At 35.4% G+C, this 26,732-nt stretch overlaps 1 protein-coding gene across 7 annotated transcripts in view; it reads right to left on the reverse strand.

Annotated features, from left to right (window-relative positions):
• The window catches only part of grid2 (glutamate receptor, ionotropic, delta 2), a 419,312-nt gene that overhangs the window by 119,435 nt on the left and 273,145 nt on the right, over positions 1-26,732 (reverse strand). For all 7 annotated transcript variants that reach the window (XR_009272479.1, XM_058784731.1, XM_058784732.1 and 4 more), the window contains 4 exons: positions 20,879-20,932; positions 12,350-12,523; positions 8,558-8,719; positions 3,812-3,931 (listed from right to left, as the gene is read on the reverse strand). Coding sequence is in view for 6 of the 7 variants with exons in the window: in XM_058784731.1 (XP_058640714.1) it covers positions 3,812-3,931; positions 8,558-8,719; positions 12,350-12,523; positions 20,879-20,932 (510 nt within the window). In the remaining variant the exon portion in view is untranslated. The remainder of the gene's footprint in view (positions 1-3,811; positions 3,932-8,557; positions 8,720-12,349; positions 12,524-20,878; positions 20,933-26,732) is intronic.

Consider the following 26,732-nt stretch of genomic DNA (forward strand, 5'->3'; position numbering starts at 1 on the left):
CTCTTCTTTTTCTATGCACATTTCCCCACCTCTTTCGGCTCAGTGGACTTTCACATTAGCGCAAACTCCATCACATATTCCCTACTGATTGCTCGACCTGCGCTCTAATACGTTTTCAATGAAGGCAAAAACAAAAGAATATTTAGTATCCCAGCAGGGATGATTAGCCAAAATGGCTAATCGAGCAATTACACCACAGTAAAGCTTTTAGATGTTTTGATATATAGAGAGGTGAGCAGAATGTAGCCAATGGATTTAATGATGTGGAAAACTAATTCGTGCATGCTGGTAAAACTAATTATGACAGATTGCTTTGAACCATTATAATGGAAATATGGACAAAGTACATATCTACATATCTCCATAGTGGTGTATACACAGGGGGCCCAAAAAAAGCGATTCAAAATCTAAATTACAGCTGGATATAAACTAAATTTTAGTATTTTGTGCAAAACAAAGATTATAAAACCTTATTGCATTTTTTATTTTTATTTTCAACTTTTCACTCAAATTGCAGTGTATATAATATAATTTTTATCAAATCAAATCTACCAGCCACCATTTGAATCTCTGAGCTGGAGATGGTGGTCAGTGGAAGGATGTAAAGCAGGATGCTGAAACATGACCATCACTCATTACCCTGGAGTCACCTTCACACCAATTACCCCACCAACCAGTCTATGTTAGGAACAAAAGCCATTAAAAAGCCTGTTCAGAGGTTGCTGATAATGTTCTGGACAATTGACCATATGAAAAGAGATCTCTTGAGACACTAATAAAATGTGGAGTGACTACAAATATTCTTTCAGAAAGAGTGTTTGCAGAGTTTTTCAGCAGGCTGGAAAAACATCCCCCTCACAGGAGGAAGCTGAGATAACTACTGCTAATGTGTTAGCACGAGGTCACATTAAACAGGTTTTGTTTTCTGGTCAATGTCAACAAGTGTGGAAACATATTGTGTATGTCTGGAAACACAGCAGTTAATTGGAGAGATGTTTAAAACACAAGTGGCTTCAACATATGCACAACACTTGTGAAAAACTGCCATTCTGATTATCTGTACCATTTGTTTGCAAATTATCAAGCCAGTGTAAATATAGATTGCTCGCTGCAAAAGAAACAAACAAGATATTTTATAAAGAGGAGCTGAAATAGCACAAATCCGTTCTTAATTAGTTCATGAAATATTTAAACTTCATTAAAACAAAATAAATGTACTTAAATTGAGTGGCCAAGTTTCTTGTTTAATTTTTTTTTTTTATTATAACTAACAAAGTAAGAAAAATTACCTTAACTCAATATACATTTTATATAAAAAAAAAAGTCTTTTTGACGCAATTTTGCTTCAAGGACACCTCAAGGGTCATCTTAAAGGCATAGTTTAGCCAAAAATGAAAATTCTGTCAATATTTACTCACTCTCATGTCGTTCCAAACCTGTAAGACCTTTGTTCATCTTCTGAACACAAATTAAGATATTTTGGATGAAATTCAAAAGCTTTCTGACCCTCCATAGACATCAATGCAACTGACACGTTCAAGCCCCAGAAAGCCCCAGGATGAACCACTTATGTCACAAGGACTATTTTAACAATGTCCTAACTACCTTTCTGAGCCTTGAACATGGTAGATGCATTTCTGTCTATGCAGGGTAAGAAAACTCTCTGATTTCATCAAAAATATCTTAATTTGTGTTCCGAAGTTGAACGAAGGTCTTAGAGGTTTGGAACAACATGAGGTTGAGTAAGTAATGATGTAATTTTTATTTTTTGGGGGGGTGAATTTATACATTTATTTTATAATTTTATATATTTTATGAACATCTAAAAGTCTTTATCCAAAATATTTAAATTAACAATCAAAAACAAGGGTAAGGAACTGTACTGAAAACAGGTGGCCTCTTTACTGCAATCTCAAACTTACCATTTCTTCATGAGCTTTCTCAACAGTATTGAGCAGAGGCCAGTATAACAAGCCTTCCTTCTGAAGCAATTATCCACTCTGATTAAAGAAACTTGCTTAATGTAATTACTTTGTACTTAAAAGATTCATTTCATCTTTTGGAAGTGCAGCACAGATCTTGTTTGTGTCAAAGACCATTATCTTTAATGAAATCTGACAATTTAATTTGTGCATGATGGCAGTGAGGTTGCAGTGAGTTCCAGTGGATGAGAGGAAGTGGCATTATTAAAGGACTCTAGCTTGTTGTCTGATGGTTGTCTGTGGACTTTGGCACACCAGAGTCCTCAAGGACAATCACTGACCCTCTGATTAACATCTCGTATCAGATCCAAGTCACTTCAGACCCATGATCGGCACTATAACAGCACGTTTGGCACGTCTGATTTACAAAATATTTTAGTGCACGTAAAAACTTTGCATTTGTCATTTCAAAAGCACAGGAAAGAGTCAGCATCAGGCAACAACAATCACTTACTGTACGGAAGTTCAGTGAGTGACCTGAAAAACGTATCAAAATATACTAATATTTATAGTCATGAGACTTTTTTTTGGTTTGTTTTCTTTACCAGCTTTCAGCTATTTTTCACTTGCCGTGTACTACAGGTCACAAATATACAAACTTCTGATGGCAAATTTTCCACTTCATTATAAGATTATTGAGTCAGAAGCTGTCTTTAGTATACAGTTTGAATTGCACACATTGCTTGATTCGCTTACACTGGTATGGGTCAGATCTTTAAAGGAATAGTGTACCCAAAAATGAAAGTTTGCTGAAGCTTTTACCCTCAGGCCATCCAAGAGTTTGTTTCTTCATCTGAAAAGATTTGGAGAAATCTAGAATTACATAACTTGCTCACCAGTGTATCCTCTGCAGCGAATGGGTGCCGTCAGAATGAAAATTTACACAGCTGTTCTTAATTTTGGGTGAACTATGCCTTCAAAAAAGAATAAATAAATAATGTTGCCGTTCATAAAGTGACTGATTAGCATGCAAATAACAATTCTATTTACTCAACCAAGTCATTTACAGATTGTTTATTTCGGACCGTGTTTACACCAACTCCACTAGCTACTGTAGGTTCATTCGTTTTCTGCTCTGATAAACTGTGCTGTAAAACTAGTGTACCAGAAAGTGGCTTTCAATTTAATTTGTGTTTTTAACTACTGCATAATAAATAACCTTTTCATTGATTGTTTCAAAATTGTATAAAGGAAAGTGAAATCTCAGATGTTTGCAGCCTAAATGCCAAAAAGTGCGACAGAGTGCTTTTGTGTAACCACAAGGAACGTATAAATGACTTCCTGATCAGCAGCTGACACGAATCAATTATTTCATTTATTCCAGTTAAATAAACAAGTCCAACTTATTTCTCCAGACGAGTGGAGACTGGGGTATCCCCATCCGAGAGCATAGCCTGAACCACACATTATTCAGCTCCAAAGCTGCCGTTCTGTCATGAGCAATTGATCCACATTCCGTGGGGAAGACAGAGACAGATTAGGACCAATATTTGAATGAGCAAATACACATAAATATGACTAAAGTAATTAACGACAAGCGAATGGAAAGAACAGATTAATTATCTTGCAGATCACTGGGGGACGACTCTTATGTTACTGCTGCTTAACTACCTCCTCACTCCACCAAAGCTGAGACGAACAGACGAGCAAACAACAGAAAAACTGATAAACAATGCGTGCTGATGCACTGTGCTCTCTGAGGGAGGCTGATGGAATTCATTAGGCTTCTGTGATTATCAATTAAAATCCAAAAGCTCTTCGAATTAAGACAATTGTGTGTCTGGAAATGTCGAAACCGATATTGTGGGTTTGAGTGGGATGTATCTCACCCGGCTGACTCCACGGCCGCGGTCCTCTCCGTAGTTGGTGCCCAGGATCTCAAAGTAGATGTTGGGGTTAGTGCCGTTATCATTAAACTCCAGCAAGCTGGTCAGACCGCTTACACCTCCCTGCAAAAAACAAAGTGATGTATAAATCAGATTGACATGTGTTTGACATGGCTGCCATCTAATGAAAACCATGTGGATAAAAATGTCTCATTAAGCGCTTACAAATTATATACTGCATGTGTGTAATTATCACCCCACAAGTGGCACCACAGAGAACTGCAAATTAGGGCTTTAACACACTCCTGTCATCAGCTAGAAAGTCCCGCCCCTAAGCCACATCATTGGTTGAGTCAATGTTGTTGTGTCAACCCAGTCAGACCGCCCAAACAAAATGGACAGAATGATGCCAACAGGGAGGTCTTTTAATGTGTTAATATTATAGCATTTATGCTTTGTGTGCTATTCTTTGTTTTAATATCCAATAATAATAATAAACAAAGTATGGGGTCAGGAAGTGTTTTTTTTTTTTTATATAAATATACTTTTATTCAGAAAGTATGCATTAAATTGATTAAAAGTGATGATAAAAGGTAATAACAATGAATCAAAAATTTCCGCTTCAAATAAACCTTTTTTTTTTTTTACTTTCTAGTTATCAAACAATCCTGAAAATCCCATTTCCGATTTATAAAATATTAAGCAGCATAGCTGTTTTCAAATTAATAATAATAAGAAATGTTTTTGAGATCAAATCAGCATATAAACAAAATAGAATGTTTTCTGAGAGAAGAGTGGAATAACGGCTGATAAAAATTCAGCTTTGCCATTAGAAATATATTACATTACAAAATTACATTAAAAATAACTGTTTTTACTGTATTTTTATCAAATAAACACAGCCTTGGTAAACATAAAAGACTTTCAAACACATTTTAAAAAGACTTCAAAATAAATTAATTAATTAAAAAAATTATAAATAAATAAATAAATGCAAATCTTACTGAAGCCAAACTTTTGACCAGTAGTTTATAAGCAAGAAATAAAGAATTATTTATTTATTTAATTATAAATAAATAAACAGTCTGTATTTAATAACCTTGCCCCCTTGGGGTGCAAATGTTATGTCATAAAGGGGGAGACAATCCATTTAATGCCTTTAATCAGAGCATGGCACAGTGGTTTGTGCACATGTTCCAACATATTACAGTTGAGAGTGTTTGAGTCCAACTTATGAAATTTGCTGATTATGCCCCTCTTGTCCCTACCATTTTTTCCTCCTCTCTCTACTGTCTCTATGAGCAAAAAGCCTCGCTCTTGTCCTTCCGTTTTTTCGTCAGCACCCTTAATTTGAACTCCAAAATAATGCCACAGCATCATTCCAACCTACGAAAATCCCCAGCCCTAAACCACATCCAAAACATGTCCTGCCCAGCTACAACCCACATGAACAGACAGATAATTGTTGTAAATTCACTCTACCAATACCAGTGCTGACAGAACGAATTAGACAGCCAATTATAAAAGCTGATGAGCGCTTTCCAAATGAGTTCACCAACTGCTGCTTTGTAAAGCCGATACACACAAACTTCCCCTAATTAAGCTGTAAAGCAATGTTCCAGTCCAAACAGTCCTGTGGGAATTGAATACAAGGCCATTATGCAGCTGATGTACAGTAAAATAAGTGTGTAACACTCCGTACCATTTCAATATATTTATATATTGCATGCCTGCACTCCCAGATATCCCTTCGAAACGAGGTTGTTAAAATCTAGGCAGATTCCAAGGTGGTACGAGCCAGCGTGTTCTTGCGGTCACCCAGTGTCTGAATAAATCACCCCATACTGCTTTAATACCACTGTCAAACAGGCAGCGGTGTGGAGGTGAGAGCCGGCCGAGAGGTGATATCTCTACTGTGGGATGGCAGGGAGGATCAGATACATGTGGATACAGGAGGAACAGTACATCCCTTAGGTGGTAAAGCTGTTCCCCACCAAGCACGGTGTTAAACCAGCACTCAGTCACTAGCCCTGTAACATCGATTGTCATCTCACCCCAGGCAGTGAGCCATTTCTGTGGCCCTGCTGTACACCAGACAGACAGAAGGGAGGAAAGTATCACTGTTCCACAACATTCCCCCTCTCCCCAACCAGCACGCAGATACAAACTCATTACGGTCCTCAAAACCAAACAGTCATACGGTTTCCAAAGCAAATGCATCCAAGGTCAAACTCCCACTCAAACACATTTATTTAATCACAGCAGGGCTCAGAGTTAGGACCTTTTCTGTTGGCCTGGTCAAGTTTTGCTCCATACTGCCAACATTTTCACAGGCCTTTATAGTTTTAACAATGTATGTATGTGCCTGAATGCCATGCCATTAAATGTTAAGGATAGTTAGTTTGCCCAAAAATGAACATTCTGTCATTATTCACGTGTTCCAAACCTGTATTACTTACTTTCTTCTGTGGAACACTTTTCACATATAATGAAAGTGATTGAGACTGGTGCTCTAAATCTATAAAATGGAAGGTAAAAACTGTATAAAAGTAGTACGTGTGACTTGTGCACTATATTCCAAGTCTTCTCAAGCCAATATGATAATTGTGCGTGACAAACAGACCAAAAATGAAGTCATTATTCACAAAAAAATCTTGGCATTTGCCTTAGATCTGGCTGCAGTTCATGAGAGAAGTAGTGATACCTGATCATGAACAATTCATATCAAGATCCACTTCACCAAACCTGCTATTTTCCACTTGGATGATGACTGATTTTTACATTCTAATCCTATAAGAAAATGTTTTCTTTACAAATAAAAGAATTAAATGCAAAAATACATTTAAATTATCATACATTCAAAAATATTCTAATAAATAAATAAATTGATCAATAACCATATACTTATTTTTTTTTATCCTGACCGTACTGCAATTTTGTTTTTACATACAATAATACTATTAATAAAATTGAAAAATATTAATACAAATAAAATATTAACAATTGTTTTTGTTACTTACAATAATACTGTCAATAAAAGTAAAAGTAATAATGAAATATAAAACACTAATACAAATAAATGTTGACCGCTATAAATGATTATTTCTATAATTATTATTTAAAAATTAAAACATTCTGTAACACTTTACTTAAAGCCTTTATGTATGATGCATTATAAAAGTAGTTTTAATGCATTAATTATGCCTTGTAATGTACCATCTCATGAATAATTGTAACCACATCTTATCAATTCATTGTTATACTATGCCGTTTAAATTCAGTTATAATTATTTACAAGATATAATGCATTACAATGCACATTATGAATAGTAATAGCTTTTAGTATGCTTTCAAGACTATGACTACTCAGATGTTTTTTTTTTTTTTTTAGAAATATCACGATTCTTTGTCATGTTGTTTTTTTTTTTCTATTTTGCAAGTTGTTTGAGCATCACAGCCAAACTAATTCCGCTATTATAAAGATAATAGAGAAAGCCTTTCAAGGAAACAAAATGAAGTGCCAGTTGAAATCTTCATCTAAAATGAGCATTTTTATCAGGCTGCCACGTTTAGGTTCAGTAATTTTACTCTAATGGCAATGTATAGCTCCTTTTCTATGCAATTAAAGTGAAATAACTGAACATAAATATAGGAGCCTGATAAAAATGCTCATTTTAGAAGAAAATTTCAGATGGCATTTAGAGGCTTTTGCATCATTTTGCATCATTAAAGGAATAATTCACCCAAAAATAAAAATAGTGTTTATGCCATCATTTACTCACTCAAAAGCTGTTTTTAAAACCTGAATGAGTTTCTTTTTTTTCTGCTGAAAATAAATGCTATTTTGAAGAATGTGGAAAACCAAACAGTTGCTGGTACACAGTGACTTCCATAGTATTTTTTCCTTCTATCAAATTCAATGTGGACCAGCAAATGTTTGGTTACCCACATTCTTCAAAATATCTTCTTTTGTGATCAGCACAAGAAAGAAATTAATACAGATTTGGGACAACATGTGAGTGAGTAAATAATGGCAGAAATTTCATTTTAGGGTGAACTCTCTCTTTAATGACAGTCGACAGCATGTTTAGTTCTGTCCCTTTAAGACCTGCACGCGTCTAATAAACAGGCACGTATCTGTTTCTCTCTCAACTGTTTACTTTCATTTTAGACATAACCAACTGCGCCTTTACATAAACCTTGTGTGTTTTGACAGTATTAGCACTAAAGATAACTTAGTTCAGTGATCAGACGATGTTTAACAGGTTTTTTAGTGCGCGCACTTCGGGTGTACATGCTCAGAAAAAGCGCACTCAAATGAAACGTTTAACCAGTAAGGCTTTAAGCACATGCAAATAATGTACTTTTGTAATTGTGATTAAGTGCAGTGTCCTGTGAGTGTAACTCTACCGCTGAGTTAACACTGATGTGAATGTATGTGGCGTTGTACAGTATATTGATACGGCGGCGCCAGAATTGCAGCTGATAGAATGTGCGCTGTAACACGATACTACGATATTTCTTCAAAAGCTGATCATGGAGACATTTATATCGTCCATGCTCAAATCGCCATATTGCACACCCCTACTTGGTAATAAGTTTAAAACAGTAGATTTTACAACATCAATATTCAATACTTCACAGAAAACCAAAAGTTTAAGTTTGCAAGGCACAGTTCTGTCGAGTAGTCTGATACTGGCCTTGAGCCAGCAGGTCACGTTTATCGTAAAGCCCTGTACAGTACTGTACCTTCTTCACGGTATCCAGCATAGACTTGCCACCCTGCCAGGGTTTGGAGCCCTTGCGGATGCACGAAAGACTCGCCATGCTGTGCCATTTCCTGTCCTCCAGCTTCCTGTGGAAGGTGTTGGCCAGCAGCAGCACCGTGTCGTAGATGTAGCGGTTGGTGATCTGACAAGACGACCAAAAGCAGCAGGGAAACAAAGACACAAAAAGAAAAGGAACAGACAACGTGAGCACGGAGAGTCAGAGACACCAGATTAATATTCTCTTACAAGAAAAAGATTTATGTCTGAGTGGATACAGCTGGGATGAAAGGTCTCTACAGTGGAAATGACAACAGGCTGCACACATTGAACGAGCCCTGGAAGACAATGGAGTTTAATAAGCAACAGAAAAAAAACCCCACACACACTTAATACCTGTCATTTCCATCATGATACGCTTGTATATGCATACAGGCTTTAGTGTTCTTGTCTGACTTGGGACATCAATTGTAACCACATAATACGTTTTTTGTTTGGTCATCTTGGCATGGTTTTAAAGTAAACAGTCAATTTTGTCTCGAGTAAATGTAAACAGGCAAGGCCAAAAATGGCTTTGTGTCAAGATATCAATATATGGAGTCTGTGTATTGAGGTTTTTAACATAAATGCATACTGCTGTGTTGCTATTGTGGGAAAATGAGACACACTAAGTTTCTTCAAGTTAAATATAGGATACTCTTAATCTCCATCTGAAATCTAAGCAAAATATGCGTGACAAATGACATTTTAAACAAAAAGTATGTACACTCTGTTCAAAAGTATGAGGACAGTTTTTTTTTTTTTTAAATGAATATTCAATACTGTACTATATATATATATATATATGTATATATATATATATACTGGACACATTACATTGATTAAACTTGACAGTAAAGACATTTATAATGTTAAAAAAATCTATTTCAAATAAATGTTCTGTTGAACTTTCTATTCAAAGAATCGTGGAAAAAAATGTATCATTGTTTCCACATACATTAATAATATTAATTATAAATATTTCTTGAGCACTAAATCAGCATATTAGAATGATTCCTGAAAGATTATGTGACACTGAAGACTGGAGCAATGTTTGCTAAAAATTCAGCTTTGCATCACAGGAATAAATGAGCTTTTAATATATATTAAATTACAAAAAAATATTTCATATTATTACTATTTTTTACTGTAATTTTGATCAAATAAATGTAGCCTTGGTGAGAATAACAAACTTTTTTCATAATATAAACCTGAAACTTTTGATTGGCAGTGGAAAATGTTTTTTTTTTTTTTTAAATTGAAGAAATTAAAGGCCAAATGTATTCAAATAGAACACAACACTGTTACCTTAGTTACGGTTCCGCATTATACAGGACAATTGGCAACTTCACTCATACACAAGCTCTAACACTTCGTGTGATGTTGGCACAAAGGAGAAAGTTAATTCCGCTCTGATCGATTGCACGGCTCTGATCTAGCCTGAATGTTGTCTCCATTTTAATGAGAAGGTAATAAATAGAGTGAAGCGGTCATTAGGTTTCCAGCATTGTTTATTAACCTGCGCTGCTCCCGCATACTTGACACTGTATCGAGTGTCTGAGTAATCCCAACCATGTTGACAAATAGCTGAGAAAACCTCTCGCTATCAACTTTGGTTTGCCATAATTGTCAAGAACGCAATCCGTTCAGGTAATCTATTCGCATACGGCCATAGCCTTGACAAAAATCTTCACCAGTAAACATAGAAGCACAAAAGGAAAGGCTATTCTAATTATGTTAGGAGTCACGCTCGGTTGGCTCCATCAACAGGCATTTGCAGGTATGAGGCTGTAATGGCTTTGAGAGCTGACAAACTAACTGCCAATTACGCAGTATATATGTACATCGACTTCAAAGTAGACTGGAGAATAAGATGATGGGGTTGATAGGGAAGACGACGCTCTCGTCTTATGTTTCTCGAGTTTTATCCTCCAGTTTTAAAGGGAATGGGCTTCGCCATCCTAACACAGAGCGGAGACACTGCTTGTGTTTACTTTTCCTGACTCCCATAAAACAACTCATCGTATACCGAGAGAATGGGCGTACAAAAAGAGCTATGACCCAAAGAAGCAGACTTGACAGGGATCCACAAGACTACCAAGCAACAGCGTCGAGCTGTGTGGCTTTTCCCCATTCGCTGCATTTTTCATCTTCAAGAACAAAAACATAAAGGGCTTACTTATTGATTTATGTTTCATGTCTTGGGCACAAAGTGCCATTTTTTTTTGGGTGGGCTGTTTTTCGGGAAGGCTATTTCAAGATATAGCATTTGCAGGAGGAGTCGAGACCACCGAAGCAACAAAGCTGCCACTGCCAAGGGGGTAAACAGACAAAGACAGGGTTAAATTCAGGGGGGAGAAGATCGGCTGACCAGGGAAATCCATTAAGTCTGTTTGAAGTGCAGGAGTTAGTGGGTCTCTCCAGGGAAGATGAGTGATCGGTGGTCTAAAGGGAACGGGAGGTGCAAAGGAGTATTCCAAAGGGAGGGTGGGATATATGTCGAGAAAGAGGGATGTGATACGCTTCAGTGCAGGGTAAAATAGGGTTGGACTCCTGAATACTGAGCAAAACTGAATCCTTAACATCAAACATGAGCCGCTTTTATGCATTCAATTTTCATGGAGAAGAGCACCTGTTCCCTCATATATACCACATACTGAAAATAATGGCTGAATTACAACTTAATATTTTTCTACCTTTTGATGAAATTCAATACATACTGTATAGTGGCCCCAAAAATGTATGTGCATACAAACAAACAAACAAAGTTCAAAATAACAACAATTATTCACTTACAAGTGAATTTTGAGATCTGGCCTAATTAGTTTGCACATGCCATGTGGATTAATATTCTAAGAAATATCAATATTTATAAGATTTTTCCATGAAAAAGGTTTTAAAAACATTTTTCAACACAATCTCAACCAAGCAGCCATTGTAGCAAAGCATATATATTGTAAAAAAAATATCTTCAAGGCATGTTTTACACGTGAAAGTGTTTTTACTACATATATTATTCAGATTATTTAATCATTTTAATTTATGGATACCAACATATAAGGCAATAAACATCAGTATTTAAATACTATATACTGTATGTTTTTTATTAAAACCATGCAGAGACCTCCGTAAAGTGATAACGCAATCTTTTCAACTTTAATGCCATTTTTGCTACTCAATTTTAAATCATAGAGATTATTAAAATATCTCTGTTGAGCACTATCTCAGACAAGAAGGAATTGTGAAACTGTAATGACACATTATTTTGGCAACTTAATGACCAAATAAAAAAGGTATTAAAACCATCGTCCTGTTTTGTGAATATCAAAAATATCTCCTGGCCCTGCTGAAAATATATATTTGCCAATATACCCACATTAATATAAAGTAGGGGTTTTGAAAAAAAATGTGTATTGATATACCATGCATGCGGCTCAATACACAACACATCTGTTAATTTATGTTGTCATTTGTGTAAATTTACATGTGGGAAAATACATTCAGTTGGATAAATAGTAGAAAACAGGAATGGCACCCCACAGGCACAGAGAAAGAACTGAAAACCCAGCAAAACAAGATTGCTAATTTTCACATTGACATTTTCTAGTTTTCTAAGGAAGTTAGCTCAAAGGCTAATGATGACAGTTAATGGACACAATCAAAAAAGGAAATGAAGGCAAATGATTTATGATTAACTTGAATGCATGAGTTATGAGTATGGGGGAATGAATCACACCTCTAACGTCTGTGCCTTTGGGTCTTTGGGGTCGCAGAGGGACGTGTTGATGCGGTGGTTGCTCCGGACGCAGCGCTGGCTGCTGTTCTGCGGGAAAGGGAAGGTCTGTCTCACCAGGGTCAGGCGACCTATAGACTTCATCACCAGCTCCTGCACATCCATGTCTGAAATCTCCTGCAACACATGAGAGGAAAAAGCACAGAGAAAGAGAATAATGTCAGAAGAAAAGGGATTTTCCATTTGCAGTGAAAATAGGCTACAAAGATAAAAAACATCTTGCTGAGAAGAGCTTTTTTTTCACACTTGACTGGAAAAGAAACAGCAGAAGTAGGTCCAAGAAAAAAAAAAAAAATCATGATTTTCAATTTAGTAAATAACCAACTATAACTTTGTCTCAAATTCGGGTTGAGAGAAAGAAAAAGATTTAGATTAAATAAGGAACACAATGTTATCTTTTTAGGTTCCATTACTTAAGTGTTTTATCATCTTCCAAATATGTCTACATGAATCATGTAACAACCAGAACATTCCTACCAGCTCTATAATATATACCTTTCTTTTCTTCTGACATACTGTACAGGTAACTGTACATAACTGTAACAAATATCATAATTGTAGACATTAAGATTCTATACTGGGAGAATTTTAAACGCAAAATGTTTATTTAGCATGGACCATACAAAAAACGATTAAAGGTTAGCCAACAAGAGAAAACCTTAAATTCATTAACAATTAATGATATGTTTAAAATAGTAAGTATATACAGTAATTGGTTAACTTTCTTAAACATTATATCTCAAAATATTTAAAAAGGAACAGCACTGACCAGGGTCACGGAATAATGCAGGGCAAAAAATGCCACCAAATGTATGAAAAAATGCCCTAGATATTAAAAACATGAATGTAATGAAATAATTATATTTTGTAAAAAAAAAAAAACTGTAAATCTAGAAATGGATTTATCACAGATTATATAGTACAATCAAAAATAATATTTTAAAAAATGTTAGAACAGTGTTTGTTCAAATTAAAAATTAATTTGAATAAAATGATTGAAATTAAGTGAAATGGACGACAATGTTTTTATCTGGTTAAAAAAGCTCACCGAGGTTAAAGAAAGAAAGAAAAGAAAAGAAAAGAAAATTAGTTCCAGTTAAACAAATAATGCTCCTTCATTATAATCGTTGAGTCCTGACACCAGTACTGACACACAAACTAAACTATCTTCACACATGGTTAAGTTTTCCTCTTTCATCAAGTCAAGGTCAAATTCTCCACTCTCCAGTTAGCTAAAAATGGGCCCAATTTAAATACAAGAAACATAACTACATAAAAATCATCATTAGTATTACAATTATTCTCATGAATGGGTATTCAGAGTGCTGCCAAAAGGCAGAAAGACATGACCGCGTGCGCTCGAGTGTCCTTGCGCAGCCTTGGGAGGAATGATTGCTAATTTTAGCCCGAAGCCATCTTTTCCACAGACGGGCAGAATGAAGTGAGTGAGCTGGGAATGATGTGATGAGAATGGACAGGGAACGTCCCTCAGTGAAGGTAGACTTCAGAGCGGCCAAGCTGTTCCCTCTGACAGCCTTCACTTTTGAGTTTCATTCTCACCTGCAAAGCTGTGATTGCTGGTGACTGGCTCTCATGAAGTATGTCATTAAATCTGAACTTGTGGCACGCCGGCGAGGAACTTACTTAGAATGTCGAAGCTGTTCATCCTTCAGTAAGATTAAAATTAAAGTTGTCTACAATGCAACCTGCTCTCTGAAAGGTAATTTTAAGGTTTCTGATCAGACAAATCCAAATATTGCCTGACGCCAAGTTGAACACTGTCAAATGATGTTTGTGCCGCTGTTAATTAACATGGTAAGAATGACGGAGGATAATGTAGGAGGCATCACGAGAGGGCACGTGAGGCCTTTATAGTGTGCTGCACAATTTTCAAGAGCAGAGAGGACATCACGTTTTTACAGACCTGAAAATACCAGCACTGAGTGGCTTATTCTACCCCCGGATGACAAATGCAAAGGCCCTTGATGCTTAATTAGGAGCGCTAAATTAGAATGACACAAATATGAGCCTACAGGGTTATGGCCCAATTTTAGGGTTCAGGTTTTGGCAGCTGCTTGTTTTGTCCCCTATGAGTGCTGTCATGTAAGGCCAACCAAGAGCAATGCGTGTATATAGAGAGACATGTCAAGGTAATGTCATGTGCCTTTGTGTTTAATATACGAGGACATAAAACTTTCCTCAGATGCACTAAATGCTCCACCTGCCTAAAATGGTGAGTTCTAGAAAGCTGACAACATTAAAAGTTTATCCCAAAAAATGTATACGATCAGATAATGTGGCATTTGAATAATCTTTCATAAATCAGACTTTTTATTTTTTTGTTTGTTTTGTTTTGCCACAGTCCTTTTATAATGTTAGACAGCTTATTTTGTGCCAGAAATGGTCATAATTAAAATTTTCATGACTATCCCTATGACCCTTTGAATTATTTATTTATTTTGCTGTTATGCCTTTAAATAGCAGCTGTCAATGCCCTGTTTGCATGTGAAATGAGATACAGGCATCTGCTGAGTGGGCTGTTGCCTGTGCTCCATTCTTCAATGAAAGCTGCTTAGTATTGTGGAGTCGGACATTATAATAAAATTTAAATTATTAAAACTATTAAAATGAAAATGAAAATAAATAAATTAGTTAGGAAGGATAATCGAGTAATCAGTCGATTATTCTGACAATTAATCAAGTAATTATAATGTTTTATAATTCTAATGTTTTTTTGTTTTTTGTGTAGTAAGAAAAATAGACCTTACCGAACAACAGCCTTTAAAATGACTTGCAATACATATATAATAGCAACAAGGCAATAATAATTAGTTCAAATAAAGTATCAAAATCACTTAATCATATGGTTTTATTGAACAAAACTGTTAATTCCATAATGTACTGTATTTTAAAAAGCTAATGTATATTATGAATTATAACAAATGCCTGCAGGGGGCGCCACCGGCCTGACGATTGTTTTACACTTTACTGTGCGATCTAATCCTTATTTAATATTGACTAAACAACATTTAATTCAAATTAGTTTTCTTCAAACTCGAGAGTTGAAGAATGTTCAACTTTGAATAAAACGCTGCGCTCATCACTGTCACTTTCTAATCAGCCAACCAATCAGAGTGGAGGAGGGGCGGGACTACCGACTGTACTACGGCTGAACAACAATGGAGAAGTTAATATTGCTTGTCTCCAAGTATTTATTTCTTTACTAAATCGAATTGCCGGACTACCATAATATTGTTATGAAATATAATGTTTGGAGAAACATGTCATTCGCGATGTCTCTGCCATTTCTTCAGCGGATATTCCGTATCACAGCAACCGCAGCGCCTAAACGGAAAAAAAAACAGCCCAGCGTTTTTAGCAGAGCGCCTGGCGTTTTCAGCTAAAACACTTATGATTTCATTTATTCACTATACTATTTATTACTAATGTCTCATTTCAGTTTTAGTTTGGCTCTAGTTTTTAATATATTGTATATTTATTGTATATATTTGATTTTGCGATCGCAAAGTGTGAGCTATATCTCAATTTACATGTATAGGTTTTTGTTTGTTTTGTTTTTTTTACCGAAGCACCCCTAGAGTCTTCTCCTCCCATTTCTACCAGTGAACCGTTTCTGTCACTGCAACATCCCAAACAGGCGAACACACACACACACAAACGAAATCGTATGCCTGATATATATATAAAATATATATTTTATACTAAATATATATATATTATATATTAAATATATAAAATATATATTTAAAACATGTTCATATTTTAGAAAATGTAGCTAATATTTGCATCATTAATGATTTATCTTATCCACCCGCAAATAATCATAATGCATTTTTTTATTACCCGACCCGATTATCCACAGCGCCCGCGTGTATAACCACCATCCGTGCATCACTGCGCAGACATCAACAGCATCACTAGGTTGTAAAGTTGCCAAGTTGAGGGGACAAATGGGTTGAAATTTGTTTGTGTCGATTGTGTGAAAAGATGCATTTCATACAAGATCTGCCAACCGGACAACCTCGGAATATATTGACGTGATTATTCATATAATGAGGTTTGGGCCATACAAATTACGGCAGTTTTACCAGAGGTGAATGTAGCAAACATAAAATACGCCCAGTGGGATTTTTTTTATAGCAAGATTAAAAATACAGGAAAATATTTATACGGGATGATAGCGGGATAGAATGGTAAAATACGGAGAATCCCGGGAAAAACAGGAGGGTTGACAGGTATGGCGCTGTAGCCTGTATCAATTCTTATCAAAGCTCGATATAAACTACGTGCATGCAATGTTGTGGTGAGTTAAGGCATGAAGTTACCAAAAAGGCGATTAAAGCTGCCTTAAAACTGTGCGTGCATGTAATGTGTTATATATGAGTTACATTAAGAACATGTGTCTCTGAAATGGTTTTCAAAACTATCCTGGAGCCCTGCACTGTCTCCCTCATCTAACACACCCGATTCAACTCGTCAGTTTATTAGTAGAGACTGAAATGGGTCAGAAAAGGTAAAGAGAGTTAAGAGAAAAAACGATGCGTGTCAGATCCTAGTCACGTACAGCAGCGACAGCTCTTAAAGAAATATCAGCCAAAAACAACCTAATAACCAGCTGCTGTGATGTCTGCTCAAGAACAAAAGAAAAAAGAGGAAATCAATAACTTTTATATAGCTGTAAGCAGTGTTGGGGAAAGTTACTTTTAAAAGTAATGCATTACAATATCGCCTTACTCCCTAAAAAAGTAACTAATTATGTTACTTAGTTACTTTTTATGGAAAGTAATGTGTTACCTTACTTTTGCGTTACTTTTTAAATCTGGGCAGGGCTTGCTTGTTTGTTCTGAATATAAAAAAAGTTAATTTTTTTGGCAAACGGAAAAGCCCTTTCACACCAAAAGTGAAATGAATACGCCTCAGGCTGAAGGGAAAGTGAATTCATGTCTGTACAATAGAATGTAGAAGTAAGTTCAACACACTTCAGCAATAAAAAAAAAAAAAAGAAGCACAAATGTTTATCTAGAGTAATTTTTGCTTATTAGTATGGTTGAATTGGATCACTGAAGGTCAGCAGCAAAGACACTGGTTAGTAAAATGGGATTAAGGATATTTGTGTTATATAACATTTAATTATTGCAGGTTTGCGTCATATTCTGAGTTGCATTTTACCGTTTTTATTCATTTTGAGGAATGCTAAATGTGTTTTTTTTTTTTTTGTAAGTGAGATTAATTAATGCATGTTCGCATTTATTCTAGAAATACAGTAACATCTTACTCCTGATTTCTCTCAACATGGGGACAGAAGAGCTGTCAATCAATAAATGGGAAAAAAGCAACTGGCATTGCTTATTTGAAAAAGTAACTAATTTTCTTGTAAATGAAAAAGTAATGTGTTACTTTGCTAGTTACTTGAAAAAGTATTCTGATTACGTAACTTGCGTTACTTGTAATGCATTACCCCCAACACTGGCTGTAAGTATCTGTATTTAGTTTAGAATTTAGTGTTTGGTAACTTTATTCAATTTCTGTATATTTCTGCTGAGGGGCACAGGTAGCCTATAAAATGTATTATAATGTGAAGATTGTTTTAAGTTCACTTAAATTAGAAGTTATTTTTAAAGTCTAATAAATGTTAAAATTGATAGCTCTTAATTATAATGTAATGTTTAATGGCTATAGTCAATGGTTAAATATTAGGATACATTTTTTATACGGAAATCAGTATTACTTGGTATCAGTGATAATAATAATAATAATAGGTAATAATTAGTTAGCAGTTCTCATTGTGAATACTAGGAAAAAATGATTGTTTTAAACTGTATATATTAGTTATGTAACTTTCTATTTATTTAAACTGGGTTTTTTTTATTTTAGATTTTGTAATCATGTTGTAACATTGTACTTTGCCTCCAGTCATAAAAAAGATGCCATTAAACAAATATTAAAAATATGTTGTTTGTCTATTAATTTGAAGATTGAATGTGAAATTAATGCAATATAAAAGTATATTTAAAAACTTTAAATGTTAGGTGGGATTAATCGCGATTAATTTCAGAAAAAAGATTGCGATTAATTAGTTGTTGTTGTTTTTTAATCGATTGACAGCACTAATTTATTCCAGTTTATATGAAAAGGTGCATGTAGCGTGGATTAAAATTCATATACAGAGTAAATCCTTTTCACTGAACACGTTAAAAATAAGTTTGAAAAAGTTGTTGGGAGCATGGTGGTGGAGACGCTGAAGGCGAGCGACCATGGTGGTGTAGTTCGTTTACAGCCTAAGTTTATCTTTTCAGTTCTGGCACTTTTATTTAGGCTTCAAAATTCATAAAACTTATATATTTTTGTGAAGATTATCGTGATGGACAAAACGTGTAAATTTCATGAACTATGATTGAACACAGAGCTTATTTTTTGCGATAATCCAAAATGGAAAAATCCTATTGGCTTTTTGTTGAGGGAACCAGTGCGATGCTAACAGCCGATCCGCATACAAAGTGACGTCATAGTTCCCCCACTCTATTGAGAGAGATGTTGATGGCTGTGTCAAAGACTATAGCCTAGGCAGCTGACTTCCTGCCTCAATGCCTTATAAGGCAATGACTTTGCAAGCAGCGTTTTTGCATGAAGGCACCTCATAAAACTGATTTTGGACAGGCTTCTGAGGCAGCGTAACGGTTTAATGATCTACAACAAAATAGAACGAGTTTTGGTGATAACTAAAAGAATATTTAATTACTATAATACTGATTTCGCGCTAGAAAAAAAAGTGTAAAAAGTTAGTCAGAAATATATATTTACACACTAAACTGACCACCAAACGCAACCGTCACGGAATGGAACACACAGGATTGTGGGATATCAAAGGCAGCGAAGGATACATCAATGCTGCGGTTGTGGCTAGAAAGGATACAGCTCCGACCGGAAACAAACAATGAAATTAATTTTAGTTTTATTAACGTCTACACCTACCCCAACCCTAAACCTACCCCTTACAATAATGAAAAAAATAGTAAATATTGTTGTACAGTGTGACAAAAATTACGCTGTATTGATGTGCGCATGCTCAGTAGCGCCATACATATCTCTTCTAGCCTTAACCCTATGCTGCCTTCAAAATTCGATCAGAAGAAGGTACCTCCGGAGACAGGAATTGAAGCAGAATTTGTATTCGGACGTGCCTTGATGCCTCCGAAGGCAGCATTTTAGAGCTTTCAAATGCAGACGTCATATTCTCCTGTGTTTGCTTAGGTTTATAAATTATTTACCTTACAAATCTGATGAAATAGCAAACGTTGTGTTCCCAGATGAACGTTATAATAAACCCAGACTCACAACAATATGCAGAGATGGAGTTTGAGACTCTACACACATGTAAATGATAACAGTTTGTGTGGAGCAGTATTTATTTACTGTGAATGGAGCCGCTCTGACACACACGTACATAGCCTACATGCATGTAAATAATTAAAGCTGCATCGCATATATGTAACTGGATCGTAGCGTTTGTGAATTCACAATAGCATTATTCTTTATTATGACTTTAAAATGGGTCTAATATATCATGCAGTCTTGGAAAACAGTTTAATTGTGCGTTTCATGGATTCTCATCTGTGGAAAGCGCCACTTCCAGTTTTTTGGCGGTTACTCGACATGTCCAAAATCCAATTGAGGATTTTTTAAAATCGAGTACTCGAATTGAATCAGGAATCGTGACAGCCCTAAAATTTATTTTAGCCACTTTTTCCTAACTTTGTAAATATGTGCAGAGCAGCTGGTGCAGCACACAGACAGGAACAGCAAATGTTTAATGGACTTTCCCAAATTGTACACCAAGTTAGTCCTTCTAGTCATAGAAATAACAGAATCTATAAAAAAAGTCCTCCTTACTACCTAAACATGACTGGGTAAACCTAGTTTCTGACCATCAAATCTAGCTGACTTCAAAATGTTGTAAAGTTTTTGAATCGAGATCCAATATGGTCTTTTTGGACTGGGGAGTGAATTTGTCACAGTACAATTTCATAGTGCACTGAACTCTATTATTCAAAAAGACCAAACTGATTTATATGACCATTTTAAATAAAACCAGAGATATTAATAGAGGTTACCACAGAGAGTGACTTTTAAGTTATTGAAATAGCTATAATTCAGGCAGATGGGCTCAAGGTCTGTATCTTCATTGTCTTCTTGTCGCAGGATCATTTTGGAAAAATGCTTTATTCGTTAAGGAAAGCGCTGAATTTTTTTAGAGTGCTACTCCCATGCTTGCCAAATCTAATTTAAATCATTGAGCTGTAATTTGTCCTTATCTGGCCACCTTCATCAGGCTCCAAATGAGCCCTTGTCCGCCTCTCACTTAGACAATAAAGATATAACGATGCAAATATATTCAAATGTGCTTACAGAAAGAATAAACTAGATTTCTCACAAAATAGCAAAAGAACCCACCTCATTTATGATGATCCAGTGACAGTCAAAAGCCACAAGATTTGTTTCCACCACCTAGAGAGAAAGAAAGAAACATTTAGCCAATTAGAAACTGAATAGTTTGGAAGAGTGTAAGGTGAACTGTCTCTTTTTCATGTGATTAATTTATTATAGAAAGCAATGACAGCTGCAGGGTTTCTGCTGAACTTAATGATTGCTCATCAAAGGTTTAATAGTGGACAAGTCGAAGGTTTATGAAATTTGACATCTATAACAGAGACACTTAAATATCCAAACAGTATTAGAGCCTGTATGTTGTAAACTCTGTCTGTCTCTATATGCATCTTAAACTACACACTCTTCCTCCCATTGTGTCCCATTTTTGGTTCTCTCTCTCCACACCAACACAACAAAAAACATAGTACCCTTCAACAATGTTTCTCCTGCCCACTGTACCAGCACTGCATTTCATTAACCATAATTGTGTAGGTGACTAAATGTGGGTGTCATAAAACATTTTGGTCATAAACAAAAGGAACAGCTGGAGAATCTGACAGCTGAAGCGCTAATAGTGTTTTAATCTTCCACAAACACCTAATAAAACTTTATAATTACAAAAGAGACAAGAGGCATAAAATTTTCATCAACTGGTACAAGATGGCAGTATTTGGCAAACAGAGCTCAGCGGGCTTTATGCCGGGGGTCTTCATCACTTATTGTTAAATAGGAGAGACTGGGGAGTGTTGTAACATTTTGCCTTTTTGTTGTTATTATTTTTAATATAAAATTACCATATTTATCTGCAACAAATTAATTAAGAATATGTTAATTAGTGTCAAGTGCAAGCGTGGGTGGTAACCCAAAATAATTAATTGTAATAATACATTTACTTTTTAAAGAAAAGAAAAAATAAAACTAAGCCATTCCTAATCACCACCATTGATCCCATTTCATTTCATAAATATTTAATTCAAAGTGATAAACTCTATAAATGTCCTGCAAATTTAACAAGAAGAAAATCTAGACAAATGTATTAGTTTTTATTTTTTCTATAAGACAGACAGAGAAATGACAGAGACATAGATAGATAGATAGATAGATAGATAGATAGATAGATAGATAGATAGATAGATAGATAGATAGATAGATAGATAGATAGATAGATAGATAGATAGATAGATAGATAGATAGATAGATAGATGGACAGACGGATGGACGGACGGACAGACAGATGATTTTATGCAACTTTTACTGTCACCTCTGCCTATAGCCAACTTATAATTAAATTAAACTGGAAGTGTTACAGCACTCTCCAGTCTCATCTGTACTAAATACCATGTGTAATCATTAGCTCAGTAAGTGATATTGAAGTTTCCTTTGAAAATGCTAAGATCAGCTTGATATGTTAGCAAGATCAAGGGGAAAAAAGTACATCACAACCTCTTGACACCGAAACAGGAGTAGACAAAGTGGCCACTGTTATTAATTACATGGTCCAATCATTTTGATGTCTTAGGCTTTGTGAGGTCATTAAAGTGGCTCATGAAAAGAGTGCATGGCTCAAAGCAGTTCTGTATATACAGTACAGTCAAAAGTTTTGAGGCAGATGGCTGAGCTTAATTAAAGCACTGGCTTAACTTCTACTAGACCAAGATGAACCTCTAAGGCTTGTCTTAATGCCAAGAAAAAGTTCAAGGTTGTTAGAGTGCGCTTGACCCAAACAAATATGCCTCTATATTAGACATGGTAAAAGGCTAAATATTTGAGTGGCTGCATCCATGCTGCTTTTTCCTGTTAAATATGCAATTAAAGTTGATGGTGAGGGGTATGCCGTCTATTGCCAAAGAGGAAGGTATTGATTCTGGCAGTGAGCTGAAAGTTTGCACAGACGAGATTGAGATGCTCACACAGAAATCTAGGAAAATCCTCAAGCAAAAGATCTGTCCAAGTTAAACAGAGTCATCCCCTGGGCAGAATCAAGCTCAGGAAATTAGCAAACAGATCTACATGTCTGATGTTCCTTAAAGGCATAGTTCACAATTTTGACTCCCCCATGTCATTACAAACCTGCATGCCTTACTTACTTTCTTTTATTAAACACAAAAAACCTTAAAGAATGTACTGTGAATAGAAAATGGACTGCCAAGATGAAAAATAACCACATAAATAGTATAAAAGTACCATAATAGCATCCAACTAAAGCGCTACATTCCAAAGAATTCTGAAGCCATTTTATAGCTTAATGTGAGGAACAAATCCAAAGTTCCAAAGTTCAGTTTTTATTCACACTATAAATTGCACAATTAGGCTATTTTATGTCAGTTTTGATATCACTGACTTCATGAAATGAAACAACGAGAACCAATGGGGCTTGGTATCAAAAGCATCAAATTATATTCTGTGTTCATTCAGCTTCTACAACTTTAAATGGGAAGATCATAATTGAATATCATTGGAATCCAAGGATTCTGGAACTCCATGAGGATTTCACTCAAGTTCAAGTTGGTCATGTGAATTTGCCGCATTGACCATCAGAAATTTGTTTGTTTGAAAGTGACTTCTGAGCTGCACTTATCACTACACTATTGAGAATAGACAACGGGCTTCAGATATTTTGAGATGCTCCTTAGCACAAAGCTGTTGTATGGCTTCAGAACACTTGGAATACAATGCACAACTTCTTCTATGATACATTTCTGATTTTTGATCCTTTTTTGAGTATTGGACACTTTCACAGACACCCCATTCATTTTTGTTATATGGACAATGTGGTAAGTATATTCTTCAAATATTACCTCATGTGTCTCCTAAAAGAGACATGACAAAATAATGACAAAACATTAATTTTTGAGTAAATTATGCCTTTAAGGACCACAAAGAAGCATAATTGGTCATTTCAGTATGATTACGAATATCTGGGAATCTGGGAATCTGGTCTGACTAGCTGTTGAGCAGCAATGACAACCCTGAATGACAGTGGGTTGACGTAACGTCTTATGCCTGCGAGATCAAAGCCTGTAATCACTCTCAGACGCACACTCTTCCGAAGTGCTGTCAGCTGTAAATCTGCCGAAAATTAGGAGGCCATGTGAATTTACATCCAGATTGTGGTTTTGAGTTCCCCATTGAGAGAGCCATCACCTCAGTACTAGAGGTCTCCACCGGCATTAATGTGAAAACCCAGGGAAGAATAAGCAGCTACTGTTAACCACAATCACACATCTCTTTCATTTCCTTCCTATTATTCCTTTTCTTTGCTTTCTAATGAGCCCGAGTGGTTGCGCATGCCTTTAACAATTCACAAATTAGAAAAAAAAAAAACACCTCTTCAAGGAGACACGTTCAAGTTCTATCCACTTTCAAATACAAGCAGTTGTTTAAATTATACGGTGAAAGCAATGTCCTTCAACCAGGTGCTTTCACAGAATGATGATTATTGTTATTATCTCATATTTTCCACCTGCCTGAGCCCTGGAAGTGGAAGGTGAGATGGCGTGTATTCATTAAAGAGAGCCAAAGGGAGAGATGACCAGAATTAGACGTGAACTTTGACATCCACCAACCGCACAAAGATGCCTCCGCACCACCTCATTTTACCTCATAAGTGACCCAACGGATCCAAATGAAAACTTAAAACTTTGCCAAGAAGTTTTACCTTCTATGTTGAGAACGAATATTTTAAACTTCATATTAATCTTAGAAATGTATTTGCAGGGAAAATGGATTAACTGATTTATAATTATACTAAATGTAATGTAAAAGTAATGATAAAAACAGCTCTAATATCATGTTAAATGAAATTTAGATTAAATATTTATCATTTAACAGAGTTTTCAACAAAGTGGATCCTTAACCCATCTACTTACAGCATACCATTTAGCATATCTTTAAAAAAAAAAAAAAAACTTGACACTATTTCTGTACAACAGTTTATGGTTTATGCTTAAACAGTTTACAGTGTGTGAATGCCATAAGCTTTATTAGTATTATTAATTTTGAAACAATACTTTTATTTAGGAAGGATGCATTAAATATCTAAATATTACACAAGATTTCCATTCATCAAATAATCCTGAAAAATATATCAACTAAAATATTGATAATATTGTTTGTTGAGCATCAAATCAGAATATTACAATGATTTCTGAGGATCATGACACTGAAAATTCAGCTTTGCCATCACATGAATAAATGTACATATATAAAATATATTAAAATAATTATTTTATTTTAAATTGTAAGAAATATTTCACAATGTTACTGTTTTAGCTATGTTTCTGATTAACTTAAATGCAGCCTTGGCTTCTTTCAAAAACTTTCAAAAATGTTACCAACCCCAAACGAATTTTAAGAATATTAAACTGTTAATATAAAAACTATTTTCATTCAAATGACCCATTTTAAACGTTGGAGTATCTTGATTGATGATTCAATCTAATGAACTCTTACACAAAATATGAAAAAGTTTTGCAAATAGCTCTCTCATGGTAACAGCTTAATAACTACAAAACAATACTTTTGTTTCCTGTGCATTTATCATTTAGCATATTATTATGGATTATGAGAGTACTATGAGTTGTGAAAAAAATGCCATTTTTGCTCTTGGCAAAGCTGACAATACAAGATCTCGTAGACAAAACAGTCTGTACTACTAACCACGAACGCCATATGTGACAGCAAAAGAGATCTGGTAGTTTTCTGCGCTGATTAATTCCTCAAATGGCACATTATTCTTCAGAGTGAATTCCAGCATGTTATGTACTTAGCTCACACTTGCTCGAGCATGAGTGCTTTAAATACATCAAAACTGTTATGTGTCACAATTGCCATTTTGCTTTAATGTCAGCCAGCCTCGCTGTTAGCTGCGGCTTCAGTCATGTATAATTCATCCACTGTGTGGAGTCTGTCAGGAGGGTGGCCCATCTCACTGCTGTAGTGTGACTTTTTACAACACACACCACCACTGACACACACTTATCATGCCATCATCTCTGAGGGTGCAGCACTGCGTCTCCCGTAGCGGAGGATCGGATGGTGAATGTACACGTCAACACACAAATAGGCACATACAGAAACACTCAAACTTGTTCACGCTTCGTAATTATGCCACTTGTGTCTCTGATAACACAGGGACAGTCTAAATTGGATGTGGGTATGCTGTGAAATCATAATCACATAATCATGGAGAAAAGAAAAAAAAGAAATACAAAACAATCCAAGCTTTAAACAGCTATAGTCATGACAAGAGGTTTCAAGAGGTTTCAAAACATCATCAGAATTATATTAAAGTCTTTATAAAGTCAACACAAAATGGACCCCGTTTACTTTCTTAATGTACATTAAGGTCTTAATGTGAATGATTCGTTGGTGCATGTTATTCCAAAGACAAAAATTATTTTCATAATCTTCAGTCAAAATCTAATAACTTGCTCTTCTTTTTCTGAGTAATGTTCAGCCATAGCCAAATAGCTATTTAGGCATCATTATATCAAACTTACTCTATGATCTGGCTCCATTCCTGACAGTTTTTTCCCCCTTGTTGAATAATCAGTTTTACTTGGCAAATACATTAGATTACAGGAGGAAAAAGTCGGTTTGAAATAATTCAAATCTGATTATTGATAATGCCTCTTGGTGTGTGTGTATAAATCAGATTTTTTTTCTCCCCTCACCATTTTGCTGTGCAATGTGTTCAGATTTGGACACTGCCCTCATTCAAAATACATATTAAAAAATCCATTAAAAAAATAAATGGCAAAATATCTATTGCTAAAGTCTGAACCACAAAGGTTTGAATGAAAGTGACTGCGGTTTCAACACAAAAGAAATCTGATCTGACCACATACACAGTAACTTGCAGAAACTTAAAATAAAT

This window comes from Onychostoma macrolepis, chromosome 08 (assembly GCF_012432095.1).
Source record: "Onychostoma macrolepis isolate SWU-2019 chromosome 08, ASM1243209v1, whole genome shotgun sequence".
Taxonomy (NCBI): Eukaryota; Metazoa; Chordata; class Actinopteri; order Cypriniformes; family Cyprinidae; genus Onychostoma; species Onychostoma macrolepis.